Source organism: Emydura macquarii, unplaced genomic scaffold (genome assembly GCF_026122565.2).
Source record: "Emydura macquarii macquarii isolate MOO-44397 ecotype Brisbane River unplaced genomic scaffold, CSIRO-AGI_Emac_v2 contig_1390, whole genome shotgun sequence".
Classification (NCBI taxonomy): Eukaryota; Metazoa; Chordata; order Testudines; family Chelidae; genus Emydura; species Emydura macquarii.
Window position 1 is genome coordinate 3,696,291 of NW_027131527.1, and position 20,584 is coordinate 3,716,874.

General features: G+C 40.4%; 1 protein-coding gene across 18 annotated transcripts in view; it reads right to left on the bottom strand.

The window, feature by feature from the left end:
* The window catches only part of LDB3 (LIM domain binding 3), a 205,874-nt gene that overhangs the window by 64,141 nt on the left and 121,149 nt on the right, over positions 1–20,584 (bottom strand). For 14 of the 18 annotated variants that reach the window (XM_067552501.1, XM_067552499.1, XM_067552507.1 and 11 more), the window contains 3 exons: positions 15,524–15,538; positions 8,886–9,055; positions 7,776–7,812 (listed from right to left, as the gene is read on the bottom strand). In XM_067552501.1, the coding sequence (XP_067408602.1) occupies positions 7,776–7,812; positions 8,886–9,055; positions 15,524–15,538 (222 nt within the window). Of the gene's footprint in view, positions 1–2,575; positions 3,560–7,775; positions 7,813–8,885; positions 9,056–15,523; positions 15,539–20,584 lie in introns of those variants that run through there. The other 4 variants (XM_067552504.1, XM_067552506.1, XM_067552511.1 and 1 more) reach the window with 2 other exon arrangements.

The following is a 20,584-nucleotide window of genomic DNA, read 5'->3' on the forward strand; positions in this document are numbered from 1 at the left end:
ATCTTCATTAAATGTTTATAAACACTGGGCTTTTTTTTGGCAAGATTGCTGGGATGGTATCGTTGCCCACATGCTACATTTTTTCTTCTTATTTTGGTTGGGGGCTCTTTATAAAACAACCCTTTGAATCTACCCTCCTGCATTGTCACTAACATTCCTCCACTGAACAAAACAATCATGTTTCAGAACATACCCGACAGACAGACAGATACATCTGCCAACCACAAATGTCACTCCTAACAGTTAGACCTTCTCACAGGGTCCTGAAAAATAAACTCTACTCTTAATGTTATACCTCTCCGTGCTCTCTCTCCTTAACTCAGGCTTGCTATCTTAGGACAAAACAAAAGGCTCTTGAATATGGTACTGTGGTTGAGAAAGATAGAGGACAGCTCTGGCAATACAGTGGCAAGATATGGTGAACTAAGAACATTTATATCAGTTAATGATGGAGCCCACCCGAGCTGACCTTAATCACAAACAAGGCTAGTGAATTCATAGTAGTACTTCCTGCAAATTCTCATCAGTTCTTGGTTCATTACTCTCTCTACCAGTGGGACTGAATAAGAAGGCAACTCCTGGCCTAAATTCTCCACTTCACAGTAGAATCCTAATTCCCAGTCACAAGAAAAAACACGAAGATCTGTTAATGACATAGAACATATTTAGCTTGATTTTTTTGGGTTTTGATAGTTTGTGACACAATCTTAACATCAATTGATGTGAAGATTTTTATTTTTTTGGTAAGAAATTTCCTTTTTAAAAACAAATTGGTAAAAGAAAAGATACAGAAATAAGTTTATTTATTTGGTTTCTTAATGGTTTCATGAACATGACCATCCTTTAGGTCTGTTAAAATGAGACTGAACAAAGCATTAGAAAATGTGCTGTAAGAAACAATTTTGCATTAGCAGTGGAGGATGGATTATCTTCAGTAATAGGTCTTTATCATCTCTGATTTCTAGGATTGTATTTTAAATTTTTGAGGAGTTACATTTTTCTACAAAATTTTATAGGAGCTTATACATACAAGTAAAGAATTAAATGCCTGGTAAATTTAGAATTTATTTAGTTTATGTTTTCTACATGTTTCCAGAGAAGAGGAGAACAACTATTTCTAGTGCCCCCCGATTCACTAGCTCGTTTCATGTGTTGCATCCCCTGCATCTGGCTCTGGTAATGAAGCAGTTCTTATGTGCATTTAAGAAGAGCTAAGGAAGACCAATTTCTTCTTTAAGTTACTTTTGTGTTACATTATAAGTCTAATTTTTCTGATTATATAAAAATCTATAAAGACTGGGAATTATGTTCAGATGTAAAGCACTTAAACTCTGGACATTATCCCTGTCATTATTAATGGCACCCACCAATACTAATAAATCAAATACAGGTGTGAATTTCCATAAATTAAAATTATTAATAAACATTTATATTATGGCTTAATTTGTAATTGGACTGCCATGGTGATTATTTAAAAAATAGTTATGGCACTTTAAAAAGCAACTGATTACCACACACTCTAAGCACTCTTCCTAAGGATATTTAATACAGTTAGATTTTTTGAAACTATTCCATGTTGTGGAAGCCCATGTAAAGCTCTCCAAATGAGACAGCAGTACATGTGTTGCTACAGCACAGAAGACAGATGGGAGATTTGGAGAATGCAGCTCTGTCATGAAAAGTAGGATATCAGAATAAGAAGGCTGGAAACTAGCAAAAGTACAAGAAGAATTTTAATGTAACTCAGTGACTTAGTATTTGATCCACAACTATTGCTAATGGCTAAAGTCCTCCTTCAAAGTTCACAGAAGTCAATGGACAAACTGCAGTAGGCTTTGGATAATGTTCCAACAGAGATAACCTTCAGTGCAAGTGGCAGAGACCTGTGCTTTAGTGCTGATGGTCCTTACTTCAATCTCTGCTGATGACTCATGGTGTGAATTGTTATAGTAACACCAGCTATCTCCATGGAAACCAGGAACACACTGTAATTTAATCTACATTCTTTTTAATTGACCAAGAGAGCATTAACTATATAGGAAAGAGCAATGGGAGCTCTCTTGATACTATTAGCAGAGAATAAGGATATTTATTTATGAACCTGTCTCTTAGACCTGCCTGATTTCAGATGATATATTTTAATATAAAAGTATTGTTGTAATGTTTGCAAGATACTTGTTGAAACAAAGTTATCTCATCCTAACCCCCAGCAATGACCCAAATACCAGCACAAGTATGTACCCAATCAATATTAGCAACGCATCAGAGAATGCAGACTACCAAAAAAATTTGTGCAATTATTATAATTCTCCTTCCAAAATCTACAAAGATATGTTTTATTTTGTTAGTCAGAATTTTCTTTTGTAACTCAGTTCTATTCTTGTCCTTTTATAAGATACACCAGGCCATCTAATTCATATAATTTTGAGATCTGGAAGAATTATGGCTAATTGGGAAAAGTTTATTGACAAAGTTCTCTATTATAGAAAGAAAATATCCTCTCCTTCTGATAGTTGTTTAAGGTTTTCTTTATTTTCCAGAGCAAAGTACTTGTGTAAAACAGGCACATCATTACTTTAGTTTTAAAATCCTTTTATTTCAGATAAAGCATGCTGCTATATACAGGAAAAACATGAGGGAACAAAGCAAGAGCAATACAGAATGAGCAGCACTTTGCCTGAAACGTACAACATCCTTTTAAAAACTCAGTACATGAATTGTGTCATATTTTCTTTTTGCTTCTAAATCACCTCTAACAAAATGTAAACTAGTCCACTTTCCTTCATAGTCCCACAGCAGCCACACCTCTGCCCACATTGCACCTCTATCTTTCTCCCCTAGACAAATTCTGGTTTCAAATGGAAAACTATAAGCAATGTTGCCAGCAGTGACTCTTAACAATATAGCACATTCAAAATAAACTTATCACATCTAAGGTCTTATCTGAAACATTTTTTAACTGTCAAAACTAAAAGGACTATCTATTTAGTGTCTTTCAGCTAGGCTCAGTAAATTTTTCTTTAAAATTCTCTAGCTCCAATTTAATTTTCTTACAACAGTAACACTCTCTGGAAAAGTATAATTCCTCCTTCTCCGCCCACCCCCAAAGAAAATCTGACAATATTTCTGTCTTGTTTCTTTGTATTTAAAGAAAGTACAATGGCTACATCTTTCCCACATCAATACTTTAAAGTTATATTTTATCAGAAGGCAAAAAAGAAATCCATTTTACAATGAAAATCATTTGTAGGACTTTTCTTTTTCTTTTCTTTTTTTTTTTTGTGATAGCAGAAAGATATCAGGCTAGCAACAGACAACAATAAAGGCAGCACTCAGAGAAAACCCCCTATGGTATGTCTTTACTGTATATATATATGATAGTCTTAGGTTCTAACTCAGTAAAGCAGTTAATTCTTTAGTGTAATTTTATATCTTGCACATTTGTTTGTTACACAAGGGGTTTTAACTTTTAACATTAAGGAGTTGCGCCGATAGGCCGTGATGCCAGTTGCGCAATTTGGCAAAGCGTGGGCTGTTACGTTCCGTTTCAAACCTTTCCCTGTGGCATGAAGAAAGAGAGAGAGAAAGAAAGAAAAAGAGAGAGAAAGGAGGAAGAAAGAAAGGGGTTAGGGAATGTGGCCACCACTCCCCTGCTTTATAACTAGGGCAATAGCAATTTATTTGGATTTACCTCCTAAATTAATGCAAACTAGGCTGGGTGACCTTTTTCCAGAGAAGTGAAGGAAGGCTGTTTGGATTTGTATTTTTGAGCTGTAATTTAACACAAATTTGTATTCCTGGGTTTTGGTTTTGTTTGACAGGGCTGCTTTTGCTAGAAGTTCTGAGCATAATCCTATTGTTTTCCTGCCAGCAGACTCTCAGCTTTTTTTTTTAGTTGAGCAGGCAGCGAAAGTCAACTTTGTACAAGACAAAATCAATGCAAACATTTTCCATCCTGTAATATCTAGGTCAACCTAAATACTGTCTCATAAGGACCATCAGCTGCAAATGATTCTTCATGCCTTTTATGCTTTTGTTACAGATTAGGTATAGAGAATCTGAAAATCCTGCAAATATCAGCATTTAAATAAATATCTCCAGTCATTTGAGTTAAAAACAGAACAACAGAAAGGCACAATCCTGTGTGCTGTTGATCACTTCCTTCCAATATCTGAGCATTCTCAACTCCCACCATCTTCAAAAGGAGATGATGACTTCAGCACCTCACAGATGGTGTTCTGCATCTCTCAGGATTTTACCTTTTCTGGATGCTGTCCCCTGGTTAGGCCCCAGGTTTTATAAGTTAAAAAGATAAATATAGGGGGAGTGGAGGAGCAGGCAAGAGAACTTTACAAAGCTTAATTGAAATTAAAATGTTCACATGATTTGTGCATGTGTTTGTTTCACAACAAACAAGTTAATTTCTCCTGCAGAGCTGATACCCAAACACAAAACCACTGTATTAATGGAGAGCCAGAGAGTGAAACTGACTAGAGAAACAGAAAATAAACAGACCTGGGTAGTTTCACTCTTCAAGCTGAACAAAACACTGAGTAAATGGTGACAAGCACTTTAATTTTTTGAAATCTTCATTTTCTAACAGCATAAGATGATACAAATAACAGACCCAAGGGACTGCCCCTTTATGCTTATAAAATAAAATTGTTCAGAATACCCTTAGCTGAGATGCTGCAACTTTGGGCAGGTATTTTTTCAAAGCATCGTGTAGGATGTTAGCTGTGCAGCTTCAATAGGATTTAACAGGAACCCTCTATCTCCATGTACGGAAGGGTATTAATTCAAGAGATGTCTGTTTTACTGACGATAGACAAATTACTTATCAAATTTTCAACAAAACATTCTTAACAATCACAATGCAAAGGAAAATTTTCATAACAAATGGTAATCTTACATCAAAAGTACCTCAAAGGGCCTTTCACCCACTGCCACGTGTCTGCTTGGCTGCCAGAATAATTTGAACAAAAGAGCCATAAAACACACTCATTATCAAGTGAAACAGGCATTCTGCCATCTGAAAATTCCTGCACATTGCGGGCTCTGTTCAAAGTAAATGCCAATGTGCAGGAAGATAGGCACCAAATATAGGGGTGAAAACATGCAATAAAAAAGGTCCCCCAAACAGGAAAGTTACTTCTGTTTTCCTTCTTTGAAAGTTTCAAAAAGAAAAAGTAGACATGAAAATCAGAGCTGCACTAAGTGTAACTCAACCCTTATTATTGTTCGCACTGAACAAAGTTGAAACAAAGAGAAGAGAGGAAAAGCATGAGTGAGAAGAGATTACTCTTGGCATGATTTTAACCATGATTTCTCCATTACATGAGAATTCTTTCAGTTTAATTTGTGTGTACATGAAACTTTTCCATCAACGGCAAGGACTCCTGCAAGATTTGTAGTTCCTTTGGATCCCCTTGACTTTGGCTGTCACAGGAACCCCCACTGGTGGGTTTCAGACCATGAAAGGGTGACAGTGTACAATTCTGCATGCCTCTATCTACAGTAATTTATGCTACTAGGATCTTGGAGGTGGAGCTTAGCTTAATGCATACCCATACCTTCTGAGCTTTTGTAACTAGGACCCTGCGGAGGAGTTTCTGCTGTACTGGGTAAGAGAGTGGAAGAAGAGGCGAGCATGCTGTGGATAAGTCACTCCCTCCTTCCATGCCTTCCAAAACCAGATCTAGGGGTACAGGTTGCAGAGAGAAGCATGGGGAAAAATAGGAAGAACGTGGGCGTAACTGCCCAAATTACATTCCCTTCAGCATTAGTTATAAAAGAAGCACAATAGCACCTTTAAAAGTCTATGGATAATGCTCCCCAGTGACTGAGTATATTCAGTATCCTTAATACTTGTTATTAAAAAAGATAATGCATAATGATACATCAAAAGTGCACAACGCTGGCAACATAAAATTCACAAAGGATAATCTCATATACTTTAAATTACATCAAATAAATATGTGCAATTTACACTACAGGCATTTATGTGTTACTAACCCATTTTTCTTTTTAAAATCTATCCAATTCCAAGGGTTATTTTCAACACCCAGGCCTTTCTAAATCCATCTTCTATTTAGCTAAACTCTTGAAGGGCTAAATTCTGTCCCCAAATGCATGCATGGGAACCAGGCACTTGCATCAGCAGGCAAAATTTAGTTTTAGTGAAGGTCCTTCCTATGCATAGTGTCTCTTTGGATACTGCAGTATTTTCTTTAAGTTCCACTGAAGTTAACAGGACTTCAGTACACACTTGCTGAACTGAGACCTATAATGCACAATAAAATCAACAGGAATTCTGTTTACACATTTGAGGACAGAATTTAGTACAAGGGTGGCATAATCTTAAACTGATGTGGAAGCATCTAGCTATGCAACTTTCATGAACTGTAGTGGAACCTAAGAACATAAGAATAAAAAAAGGGCTAAACTAGGTCAGACCAATGGTCCACCTAGCCCAATATCCTGTCATCCAACAGTGGCCAATGCCAGGTGTTTCAGAGGGAATGAACATAACAGGTAATCACCAAGTGATCCATCCTGTCACCCATTCCCAGCTTCTGGCAAACAACAATCCCTGCCTGGATGGAACATACATACAGTTGAGAATATATCCCTTGGATTTGTATTTTCATATTATAAGTGGAAAGGTAGGTGTTTTGCTCATCGACCCATATTTATAACGTACACTAAGGTGCAGAGGGATCAAAAGTCCAAAACCTTGCATAGAAGCCATTTTATAACAACACAATTTAAACATCGGGTGGGCAGAATATCAGACATATCACAAACCAAACAAGTTGCTTAAAATATCTTTGGCAAGATAGGGATGTGGAATACGTATATAGAATAGACCAGGCTAAAACCCCAGATGCGCTAGTTCAGTATTTGTTAAATGACCAGTCCATGAACTGGCACTGGTCCCAGAGATCTCCCTGACGCAATTTAGGAAGACAGCAAGCTGGTCCCTTGTATAAAAAAGGTTAAGAAACACTGCTTTAATACAATCACAAGTTGCTGAACTAGATGCAGAAATCTCTGGGTAAAATCTTTGGCTTGTAGTATGCAGAAGTCAGACTAGATCATCAGAACAGCCTTATAATTTATGAGACTATGAATGTGTAAAATCCTTACTGGCAGAACATTTGAAAATGGATATGTACTTTTCTCCAGTAGCAAAAGCAGTCCTGTATCCTCATACTTGCATTATCTAAGAAAAGAATCCTTTTTTTTTTTTCTGTTTCACATAAAACATACTCAGGTGATGATTATTCCATATATATAGTTGGAAACAACTACTTTACCATATCATATCAGCTGAATCAAATGCCAATCACAGGATCATCCAAATAAATTGCTCATTAAATTTCAACACTACCACAACATCATATATTTTCATCCAGTTACAGAATTGAATGCAGTCACATAGGGTCTGGTTCTATGAGCCCAGCACACACAGCACTCCCAGTGAAGTCAATGGGAATTCCATGTGCAAAGAGCTTGCAGGATTGAATACTCACTCCAGGATTTTGTACAGTTATCACACCTAACTATTTGGCACATTGTTACCCTTTCAATCAAGCACATATTGCCGATTTCTAAGCCAACAGCATTTTGATTTTAGTGATCTTTGAGTAAATGTGTTAGAATATTTAAGACAAAAAATCTAGTTTTGTATTTTCATATTAATGCCATTTTAGAGCTTTAGGTATTGGTTATCAGAAAGAAGAGGGCCATAATGCCTGCTGCTAGTTGCCTACCTTGATCTCCTCAGGGCTTCTTCATCCGGGTCTTGCACTGCAGATGAGAAAATGATTAAATTAAAAAAGCCTAACAGATGAGGCCCACAATTCAACCACAGGTTACCAGAAAAGCATCAGAGAAAATACAATCTAAGAGGATGAGCACGGCAACTTTCTACCAATAGGTCACACAGCAATACAGAATAGGAGCAATTCTGGCTTTAGTGGCATTTCTTGGCTTAGAGAGTGGGACAGAGGCTGCAACTGTACTACTTTCTCAGCCATCTACTAGCAGCTGATTCACATTTAGTCTTGGCTATACACAAGGACAGAGTGGGCCCTCCATTCCTTTGGAAAGAGCCTAGGAAAGGGGCAGCATCACACGTAGAGTACATGGAGGGGGGGGGGAGTGAGGGACTGAGTAAATGGTGCCTGCCTCCCAATGATGGAATAAGGGTAGTCATGAAGCACCCCATACTTCTGCTATCCATATTAGGAGTAAAATGTGAAGTTGGTGCCTGATGGTCAGAAAAAGAATTCCACGGGCAATAAACACAGAAGCTCTGTCATTTGGTCGAGGATCTAGTGTCTAGGTAGCATGGCTGCTAGAAATCACAGGTACAGTGCAAATGAGGTTCCATTTTCTGTTTTCAGGATGCCCATTGCGTAAAAGTATATTGCAACACATGCTAAAATGATCACTGCCTTTCAAATGAATTAGCAGTTTTGTAAACTTAGCCCCCTGGGAAGTGAGAATTCCTGCTTAATTACACCAATTATATTAGTTTGTTGGGAAGGATCCTATACTATACTATACTGCCTATACTAGCCCAAGATACACTAGGATCTTGTTTAGTTAATGATTATTAGCAGCACTCACCACAAAAAATAAGAATAGGACTCATGGATGATAAAAAGGTTTCCTTTATAGAAAACAATGTGACAATTAGCATTTAGGTTTGCTAATTCCCCTTTGAATTAGATTCAGAGCTCTGTGATGTTAACCCACACTGGGGATATTTACTGCAGGAAGTGAGTCATTGTTGAGATTCAACAGCTAGTGTATGAAAGCGGAAAGAAAAATAAAATTAATCTAAAATAAATTTGGGGCTTCACTGCTTGACTTACTGTACTCCGTTCCTGTCATCTGGGCGAGGATGCGGAAAGACTTGGACTGAAGATTGGCAGAACGGCGAGTCCAGTCGTCAAGCTCATCCTCAGCCTTGTTCTGAGTTTTAAGCACAGCCTGATACACTGGAGAGGCACTGTCTATGTGAGGATCTTTAACAGGAAGGCTACTGCAATGCAGAAAAGGGTGCATTATAAAACAGCACACGCTGGGTTTGCTCCCCCTCTCCCCCTCATGTTGCAGTTGCTCCTCCAAAACAAACAACAACAACAAAAACCAAAAACACTCTTTTGGAAAATACCCATTTTCCCAAGAAATAAACAAACTACAATAGATCAAAAACATGTGAATCAAGAACATTTCAGCTAACTCTGTCTTTAACATTACCTATTATTATTACTATTCAAATCAATATGTTTGCCTTCTAGACAAGGGAAGTAGTAAGAAAGGTCTGTTCATGATCCCTATGCCAACACAAGATTATGGCAGTAATACATCAGTATAAAAAAATAAAGGATAGTCAATGAGTCAAGAGTACTGGACTAGCTGAGTATTCTTTCCTCTATAATTTTGCTTAGTGAGTGCCTCATGTTGTGGAGCTAATTACTCGACAACAGAGTCTATTACTGCAGTTCTGGAACTGGACCAATTTAAGGTTACAAAGGAGAAAATCTATTTTGATTATAAAAAGTTAATTTAGTACAGGTTTTTTAATTCTTTCCAGAGATAGGCTGGTACCAAAACTCTGAATTCAAACACTTCAGAACATTAGGAAAATCTGGATTCGAACTGTGGAGGCTCAGATACTTCTCTAGTTATTTCATATTTCAAACCTTCATTATTAAACTATACATAGTGTTTTATGATCTCTCTAATGACCTTCCACAAACTGTCTAGAAAGAACCATTCAGTTTTGCATTCCTAGAGCCCAAACTACAAATTTTCATGAGACACCCTATAACACCAATTCAGTTAACCTCTAATTTGATTTATGATGCAAGTTGGAAGTAGACATGGCCATTTAATAGTTTTTTTCCCACAAAAATAACTTTTGCATAGTGTGCACTTAAATTCAATATTAATAGAGCTGCAGACACATACACTGATGGTGATTTGCACAGTCACGTCATACTTGGCTCCATGACTCTAAATACAAGATTATTTTTGATGTGAGTGATTTATTGTAACTACATTGTAACCGAATGATCTATGCCTTACAGAGCTTTGGAAGTGGCATGCTTGACTGCATGAAAATTGAGAAACAGCTCTTTTAAAAAGTAAGAGCCATAAGGTCCAATGAGCTCCCTGCTGTACACAGAAGGGAATCACAGCAGCCACATGCTACAAAACCTTCCTATAAAGCCCGGGCAGTTGCCTAAACTTCCTACTTGGCAAGATATGATTCTCTAGAGAAGACCCACAGAAAAGCAAAAATGGGAGTGAGGTTTGAAAATGTGAGAAGTGTCAGGGAAAAGCCAAAATAACTAATATGAGACTGTGCAACCAATAATATAATTTGCCACAGGAAAAAGCACCGTCAACTATTGGCACGCTGAGCAGTAGTACTTTACTGGCAGACATTCTCCTTCAGCATAGCATAATATATGATGTCTCAATGGATTTGCATCTGCAAATGGCATGGGGATGTGTGTGTTTCGTGACAGAATACTGTACAGAACACTGTACTTAAATATGCCATGACTCTTATTCCATATATAGGCAAGTCTGAAAGAGCATTATAGTGCATATCATCCTCTATAGACCCCTCTCTAAAGGGGGTATTTGCAGTTGTTCCTTTCCCCTCTCCCAACATGTGCTACCTTCTGTCTTTCCTGGGGATCCAAGAGGATGCTAGGAAGCAGCACACTAAGCTTACATTTCCTATTCTTTTGCACTTTTTACACAAAAGGGGAACATTCTTAACAAAATGGACAATTTTTCACTGTTGGACCATAAATTAGATTAAGCCCATAAGATGGCGTCTACCAAGATAAACCCCGCCACAGGGCTCAGAGGTGAGATGGAAAGTCTGACCAGTTGGAAGAGTGCAGGAACAGAAAGAAGCTGTATCCTCACTTTCTCTTTCTAACTTGTGTCTTTCTATAGTTTCCATCACCATGGTATCTAAGTGGTGACAAGTGAGGAACACTGGGGGACTAGCTCATCTTGCCAGGGAGCACTGAGTCTGGGCCTTCCCTCAGTAGTCTCCACCAGCAGAGTTCTTGTGTGGCCTCAGCTGTAAACTAAAGCTGTATCCCTCCCTCATCCCTGTCTCCCTTGAGGGAAGATAGGGGAGGGATAGCATCAGCCTGCCTAGCAGTATCTTTTGCTTTTTACTGTAATAGATGACTGGCTGCCTATTACCGGCTAATAGTTGATAAACTTTATATCCCCAGACTTATATTTTGATTCTACTGGAGCTTAAAACTGTGCTGTGTTTGATGGCAAATTTCACAGCTGCAGGACGATGGATACTGGATAATAAACCCAGTGGATGGATAGTAATGCTAATTCAACGATGCGTTATTGTGGCAGCACTAGTATTTGGGTCATGGACAGATAGCCAGGTTCATTTTGCTAAATCCTACCCTACACTGCTTTGTTCTAGTATTGTGATGGATTTACACACACACACACACACACACACACACACACACACACACACACACACACACACACACACACACACACACACACACACACACACACACACACACACACACACACACACACACACACACACACACACAGAGAGAGAGAGAGAGAGAGAGAGAGAGAGAGAGAGAGAGAGAATGGAGAAATGTCCATTAGCTCAGATGCGGCTGTGTAGCTATAGAGATTGGGTCAGAGATTTCAGAATGTACCAGGTTATATTAATATCTTTATGGCAGACAATAAAGACAGGAAATAGGTGAATTAACCTTTTCTCACTGAATGAAGTGTCTCACTCTAAGTAAAACTAGGTTATCTAGTTGAGCATAATATATTATTACTTTAATACAACAGGCCTTTATCTTTGTTGGAATCATAATTATGCCACAAACAACTATTGGGATATATGAACCAGTAGGAATGGCAGTGTAGAAAACAGAGCAACACTGTGGCTGGTTATAGTCTTTTCGTAAGTTTAGATGGGGCACCTGACTCTTCCAGAAAACTTGATATTGGAAATAAAACAAAGACATAGTCACTACTATGCCCTTTCTTCATTTTAAAATTTGTTTTCCTTGTGTGTGTGTGTGTGCGCGCATGCGCGCGCGCACACACAAAATACTCAAGTAATTTAGGACATTTTTCTAGATTGAATAGAAAATTATACTTTTGTTCACATCATTAGCATGCATTCACAGCAAAATTAATTTGCAACAAAATAAGATCTATAGACAATCAAACCTCTTTGAATAAGGAGTAAAGTGTCTATGACTTTCTATTCATTATAAGCTATGGTTCAACAAACGGACCACATTCTGAAGTCTTTTCTTAATTTTAACTCAGTTCTTACTCAGATAACAAAAGGTTGAGTAAAAGCTAAATAAGGGCTTTAGGATTTAGCCCTCGATGTAAAAATACAGTTGAATTTCTACAAAGGAGGATATTCGATCCATATAAGTAAGTACTGAATGGATGGCACCTTGATTCCAATTAGTAACAAAAGCGATTACAGAAATCATGAATGACTTATCAGAAATTGTAAAGCAGCCAACCATTTTTGTTCTTTATAAAGAAAATCTGGAGTCTGTTTAGGTTGCTTAATTCAATTTACACACTCAAAGGGTTAATTTCAACTGCTGGTTTTAGCTGGGTGCAGCTCTGCTGAAGTCACTAAAACTACACCTGCTTACATCTGGACTGAATTTGGCCAAAAATGTTTAATGACTTTTGAAAAAGGTTTAACTGAAATGTACATGAAACACATGAGTACATGATCTTATGAGCACCGACTCTTGGTTCTTGGTATAGTATAATGAATTACAATATGACAGGAATGATGAAAAAAGGGCACAAAGACAGGACATTCTCATTCTGCAACCTTTAAGTCCTGGCATGAGGGTTTGAATAATTGCAGTAGAAATAAATTGATCCAGTATGTTTGGATGATTTTCTTACTTCAAACAACATGGGCCTGATGCTGACCTCACTTACCCCAGCTTGAATATCATTGACTGAAATGACTAGATCAGAAATTGGCCCCAGACACGACTACGTTTTTTTTTTATTCATTGCTACAAAAATGTACGCAGTGCTTCAAGGACTTCACGTAACAGAAATCGCCCATTGTATTATTTCTCAAACTGAATCTACACTCTTGAGATCTGAAGTCTGCATCTTCTTACTCTTTTACATACATGGGGCCAAATTCTCTGCAGAGAACTGAATCTAAAGGAGAACTAAAGGAGTTAGGTCAGTAGAGAATTTGGCTAACTATATAAGACTACTGCTTATACAGTTATTTTCATATTTAGCAGCAAAATGCTTATTCTAAGCTTGAGCAAGGAGGGTGATGAATATCCTCAACTCCACTGTAGTAAGATGGAGTTCAGAATAGTCAGCATATCATAAAAAGCACAAGCAGCACCCTGAAGGATCAAGCCAATGGTATGATCAAATGACTGTAGTCCAATCACTGGTCAGACCTTTACTTTTGAGATGGTCTGATAAGAGAGAAGAGTAGAAGGCTTGCTTTAATGTCTACATTTAAAAGCACAACATATAATCTACTGGGCAGAACCTAACATTCACTATGTAAGAAGTTAGGAAGTTGATAAAAAGAAAGCTGTGCCAACAGGCTGTAGCACTGAGCCAAACACATTTGAAGAGGTGAGTCTGGGAATTCATAGGATAGAAACACTACTCTGATCTGGATGAAGTCCAGCTCTCACTTGAATATTAGACTGAGAGGTTGTCTACATAGCATGGTAATGTGCTCTATATGGGTGCAATTTGTAAAGCACCTACATGCCTCGTGTAGTGTTGCTGGAGTGCTCTCAGGCTATGTCCACACTGCAATTAAAAACCTGCAGCTGGCCCATGCCAGCTGACTCAGGCTCATGGGGCTTGGGCTGGTGGGACTGTTTAATTGCTGTGTAGACATTCAGGCTCTGGTTGCAACCCAGGATCTAGGACCTTCAAGGTGGGAGGGTCCCAGAGCTCAGGCTGCAGCCAAAGCTCGAATGTGTACATCACAATGAAACCACCCCTTAACCTGAGTGACCTGGTACAGGCTAGCCAAGGATGTCTAATTGCAGGGCAGACATAGCCTAAGGCTACATCTACAATATGAGTTAGGGGTGTGTGTCCCCTGCTCATATACATATACTCTTACTCTCTCATTGAGCTAGCAAAGAATAAACAGCAGTGTAGCCATGCTAGTACGAGTAGCGGCAGTGGAGGTACATCTTAGCCATGCAGAGTACATACCCACTGGTTTCAGGTGGGTTTGTATTCAGCACAGCTAAACTGTGCCTTTGCTGCTGTTGCCCATATTAACATGGTTCCACTATTTGATGAAAACTAGTGCATGAGAGCAGGGAACTACCATGCCTAATTGGTAGTGTAGATGCAACCTAAAAGGTACCTAGTTTGTATTAACATAGGCTTGAAATAGGATTATGTTAACACAAACTAGGTACCTTTTAGAGCACACAAGCAGGGTTTATACAGGGCAGTTAGAGCATAACATGGTGGAACGCTTTATAAAATATCCTCTGTAGAGCACTTTGCCTTGCTGTGTAGACAAGCCCTCAGAAATCACCCCCCAAAGACAAAGGAAATGCTTCAACACTAGTTCATATAGTGTAGCTTCCAGATTAGCTTTCTATTTAAGGTCACAGAGGAGGACTATTTCATGGGCATATCTCAAAGAGGAACAGATCACTAAAACTGCCTGACACCCAAAGATAAATGTCAGTAACTATTTCATTTCTAAACATCCTTTAAAATGTAATACGTAAAATGGAAAAAAAATTCACCAATGCTATGTCTTCTGTAAAACAACAGAAGAGTTGACTCTTGGCTTTTATCTAGATATGTTTATTTCCTTTTGTTTCCTTTCCCATTAAACCACTATATTTACTTTTATTCTAGTGTTCATCATTTGTGCCTTTACCATTATTCAGAGTGCCCATGTCAGAATTCTTTAACACTAAAGAATATTTAAATAAGTAATAACATTTTTTCTCCCATTAGAAAACACACTGAATTCCCATTTCCATCTACACTTAGTGGAATTTTTTTGTCTTATCTTTTTCTGGATTTTTCTGGATTTTCTGGAAGGGGCAATCTTTCCTTTTTGTGCAGCATTGGGAATAGGCCTTATAGAGGAGGGACACGATATACCAGTGGTCTGATCCAATATAGCAAATTCTTGGTTCTGAACTGTACTTGACAGATCTCATTTAATTGCCATCTGTAAAGTTACCAGCACTTCACATGCTCAACAGTGAAACTTTGTAACCATGAGACCATTTCAATGGCAATTTTAAAGCTTTCTGATTTGTACTGCAGGACTTTGCATCATTTTGTATGAAGTGCCAATATATAATAAAATGCTTCTAAAATCCAGAACTATGAAAGCACACACACACACACTGCACCTCTTTCATTGTGCTTTGCTATTTGGAAATATGGATCTACTTACGCCAGTGGAGATTCACTGAAAGCCATATGGTCAAACCCCACAAAACGCATTGTATGGAATCCATCATTATGGAGAATTGGGACGTGCACAACCGAGAAATGTTAGTATCATAAATTAGTGGAAAAAGGATTGAGAAAAAAAGAAAAGAAAAGATCAATAAAAGGAAGCACAAGGAGATACATAAAACATTAGCACTTTGAATAAAGCTCACTGATTATCACCTCAATATAGACTATGCAGACTATGTTAAAGTTATAACACACATTTCTCCTCCCCATATCCATGAAAAGATTATAAGTTTTCTATTCCAGATAGACAGATGTGGGCCACGTGCATCCCAGGTCTAACTCCAATAAAGGCAGTGGATTTATATCATAAATGAATTTGTTTGATTATATTTAAGGATGCCCACAAGGAATACAAATGATCCATCAAGACCAAAGCCCCAATCCTGCAACCTTCATGGGCAGACACCCAAACCCTTACAAATCTACTACACTGACTTCCATGGAAGACAGCACAGTCATAAGGTTTAGGACCTTAATTTATTCTGGTCTCCATGATGCATTCTCCCTCCCTATCCCCATCTTCCATATTAGCAGTTGTCACAAGTCCTGCTGTATTTAAAAAAAAATTGGGCCCTGATTTGCTTCCCACTTAGCGTGGCTTCACACTAGAATGAATCTATTGGTATGGATCCAATCATACAATGGTTTCTTCATTTACTCCAGTGTGAGAGAGAAATGAGAAGGTTATAAACAAAACAGCCTATTAGTTAACAGTTTATAAGTATACCATTTAAAAGGAACATATTTCATCCAGTAAATCAGCATGTTTCTTTTGGGGCTCTGATGGCTGTTTACGCATATTGGCAAGTATAAAACATGGTTACTAACTTTTCTGTAACTGTTGTTCTTTGAGATGTGTTGCACATGTCCATTCCTATGCAGGTGTGCACATGCCCCGAACACAGACACCGGAAACTTTTCCCTCAGTGGTATCCGTTGGGTCAGCTCTGTCGCCCTCTGGTGCTGCATGTCCCTAGCGCCGGTATAAAGGGCCTTGCAGACCCCACGTTCCCTAAGTTCCTTCTTTCTGGCCAACTCCAATCAGAGGAGTAGGAGGGCAGGTTTTGGAATGGACATGTACAATACATCTCAAAGAACAACAGTTACAGAAAGGTTAGTAACCATTTTATCTTCTTGGAGTGCTTGCACATGTCTATTCCAATGCAGGTGACTCTCAAGCAGTTGTATAGGTGGTGGGCTCAGAGTTCACAGACATGCTGAGTGCAACACAGCTTGGCCAAATCTGACATCATCCCTGACCTGCTGAGTGATGGCATAGTGAGGAAAAAAATGTGTGCACCAATGACCAAGTCGCTGCTCTACAATGTCCTGAATAGGAGCCTGTGCTAGAAACGCCATTGAAGAAGCTTGTACCCTCAAGGAATGAGCAGTTAAGATACGGGGGTGGAACGCGCACCAGTTTGTCATATATGTGGATACACACTGTGATCCATGATGAAATTCTCTGAGCCAAGACGAGGAGACCTTTCATCCTCTCTGCAAATGCTATAAACTGCTGGGTGGATTTCTGGAACAGTCTGGTCCTTTCTATGTACAAAGCTAGCGCATGCCTAACATCCAACGAGTGGAGTCTCTGCATCTCCTTATTCGCATAAGGTATGGGATAGAAAACAGACAGGAAGATTGCGTGATTGCTATGAAACTGGGAGACCACCTTCAGAAGGAAAGGAGGGTGAGTACATAACTGCACTTTATCCTTAAAGAACACAGTATATGGCAGCTCCGAAGTGAGAGCATGGTTCTCCGAGACACTTTTGGACAAAATAATGGCCACTAAAAAGACCACCTCCCAGAGGCTTGAATGGGAGGCTGGTAAGTCTTGATCAGACCAGATTGAGATCCCATGGGACTACAAGTTCTTGCACCTGGGGGGGTACAACCTCTCTAGGCCCTTGAGGAAATAGATAGACATATTGATTGAAAAGATGGATCAGCTGTCCACCCAAGGATGAAAAGCTGAGATAGCAGCCACGTGAACTTTAATCAATGAAACAGGTAGGCCCTGATATTTCCGGTACAGCAAGTACTCTAGAATGAACAGCAGCAACAACTGCAGAGGTGAAACATCTCACTGGGATGACCAGATAGAGGAACCACTTCCATTTTGAAAGGTATGAGGCCTGGGTGGTGGGCTTTCTGCTTCCTAACAGGACATCAAGGACTTGCTTGGAGCAGGCTAGTTCTCCAGGGTTCAGCCACGTAGCTTCCAGGCTGTCTGGTGGAGGGAGCCGAGGTTCACATGGAGCACACAACTGTGGTCCTGAGAGATCAGGTCTGGATGTAGAGGGAGTGGGATCAGGGATACCACAGAGAGGTCCAGGAGGGTGGTGAACCAATGTTGGCAGGGCAACGCCGGAGCAATTAGAATGACCCGTACTTGGTCCCTCTTGATCTTCAACAGGACTTTGTGCACAAGTGAAATAGGAGGGAATGTATAATACAGGTGACCTGTCCACAGGAAAAGAAAGGCGTCCGTGAGGGACCCGGGTTGTGACCCTGAAAGGAGCAAAACTGGAGACACTTCCTGTTGTCACAAACAGGTCTACCTGGAAAGTCCCCCACTGCTGGAAAATGAGCTTTGCAATGTCTGGGTGAAGGGACCACTTGTGGTGATTGGAGAAGGATCTGCTGAAGTGACTGCCAGCTTGTTTTGAGTTCCTGGCAGGTAAGAGGCCTCGAGTGAATCAAGTGGGCTATACAAAACTCCCAGAACTGAACTGCTTCCTGACACGGGGGGGAAAAGCAAGCTCCTCTTTGCCTGTTGAAATAGAACATGGCTGCCGTGTTATCTGTGAGGACCAAACAGTTTTTTGCCAGCAATATGGGGCAGGAACACCTGACAAGCCAGGCAGACTGCCCTGTGTTCTCTGATGTTGATGTGCAGAGAAAACTCTTCTGGAGTCCAAAGGTCTTGAGTTTTGTGGGGCCCCAGGTGAGTGCCCCAGCCCAGTGCTGATGCATCTGAGACCAGTGACAGCATTGGCTGGGGCTGTGAGAACAGGATGCCCATGCAAATTGCCAGTGGGTCCACTCAGAAGAGGCAAGAACTAGGAGAGGTACTGTGAGGACCAAATCCAGATGGTGGTGATTTGGCAAGTACATCGAGGCCAGTCACGCCTGGAGGGATTTAAGGCTTAGACTTGCGTACTGCATTACCTAAGCACATGAGACTATGTAACCGAAGAACCTTAAGCAACTCCTGGCTGTTGTAAGGAGGTGATCTTTGAAGCGCATTCTAAGCCCTGTGATTGCCTGGAAACTCCCCGCTGGGACAAAGACCCTGGCCTGGACAGAGTCGAGCAGAGCTCCGATAAACTCTATTCTCTGTACTGGAGTGAGGGTGGATTTCTGTGCATTTATCAGTAGGACTAGGTCCCAAAAAGTTGACTGAATGAGGAGAATGCTGAACTCTACTTAAGCCCTGGTCTGGCCTCTGACCAGCCAATCACCCAGGGAGAAGTACACTTGCACTTCCCACCTCCTCAAGAAGGCCGCTATGACTGTCATGTACATCATAAACTCTTTTGGGGCTGCCAACAAGCTGAACAGGAGAACAGCAAATTGGTAGTGCATTTGGCTCACCAAAAAACAAGGAACTTTGTGTCCCTGAAAGATCAAAATGTGAAAATAGGCGTCTCTCAAATCAAGGGTACCATACCAGTATCCTGGATCCACAGAGGGTATGATGGAAGCCAATGAGACCATGCAAAACTTCAGCTTCTTGAAGTAACTGTTGAGCTGGTGCAGGTCTAGGATAGGTCTGAGACTCCCTTTGGCGTTCAGGATTAGGAATGAGAGTAGAACCCCCTAACCCTTTACATTCTATGGAACCTCTTCCACAGCTCCCACTGTAGCAACGACTGCACCTCCTGGACCAAAAGTTGCTCCTGAGAGGGGACCCTGAAGAGGGACAGGGTAATCGGGTGAGTCGGAGGGGTAGAAATGAACTGAAGGGTATATCCCACTTCTACCATGCTCAGTACCAAATGGTCCATAGTAACACGGGACCAAGTCTGGAGGAAGTAGGAAATGGTCCACAAATAAAAGGGAAACCAGATCCAGAGACTGACTGGTATGGTGTCCTTGAGCAGCCCATCAAAATGCCTGCTTAGAATCTACCACGTCTGGGAGGGGCAAGCATTGACAATGAGGAGGATGGCATACCTGTCCTAAGCCCCAGCTATTCTTCCTCTGAGAGTCCTGCTGGGCTGCCTGAGTAAAGTACTGGGAGGACTGCTGGGGCCTAAAGTGCTTTCTAGAAGTCACTGGGATGTACAAACCCAGAGACTTAAGGATTGCTCTAGAATCTTTCAGGCCATGGAGCTTGGCATCTGTTTTCTCTGAGAAGAGGAAAGTGCCCTCAAAGGGAAGGTCCTGGAGAGTTTGCTGGACCTACTGCAGGAGGTATGAGGATTAGAGCCAGGAACTCCTATGCATGACCACTGTGGAGGTCATGGATTTGGCTGCTGAATCCACTGTATCCAGGGCTGCTTGCAGGGAAGCTCTTCCTACAGCCTTCACTTCCTCAACCAGTGATGAAAACTCCAGCCTGGTCTCTTGAGATAGCAAGTCCTTAAACTTCAGCATGGAGTCCCATGTGTTGAAGTCATATCTGCTCAGGAGCACTTGCTCATTAGCACTCCTGAGCTGCAGGCCTCCAGTCAAGGAGACCTTTCTCCCAAATGGGTCCAACTTTTTCAAATCTTTTGTTTTGGGGGTTGCCCCAGCCAACACCTGCCACTCTCACTCAAGGTCTGCTGAGACCACCAGAAATCCTGGGGGAGGATGGGTAAACAGGAACTCATGTCCTTGAGCCAGGATGAAGTACTTCTTTTCAGCCTCCCTGGCTGTGAGATGTAGGAACGCAAGGGAATCCCACAGGGCTTTTATGGGGTTCATGATGGTCTCATTGAGAGGTACAGCCAGGCCCGCTGAGGTCAGGATGTCCACCAAGGAGTGGGAGGACTCCTTA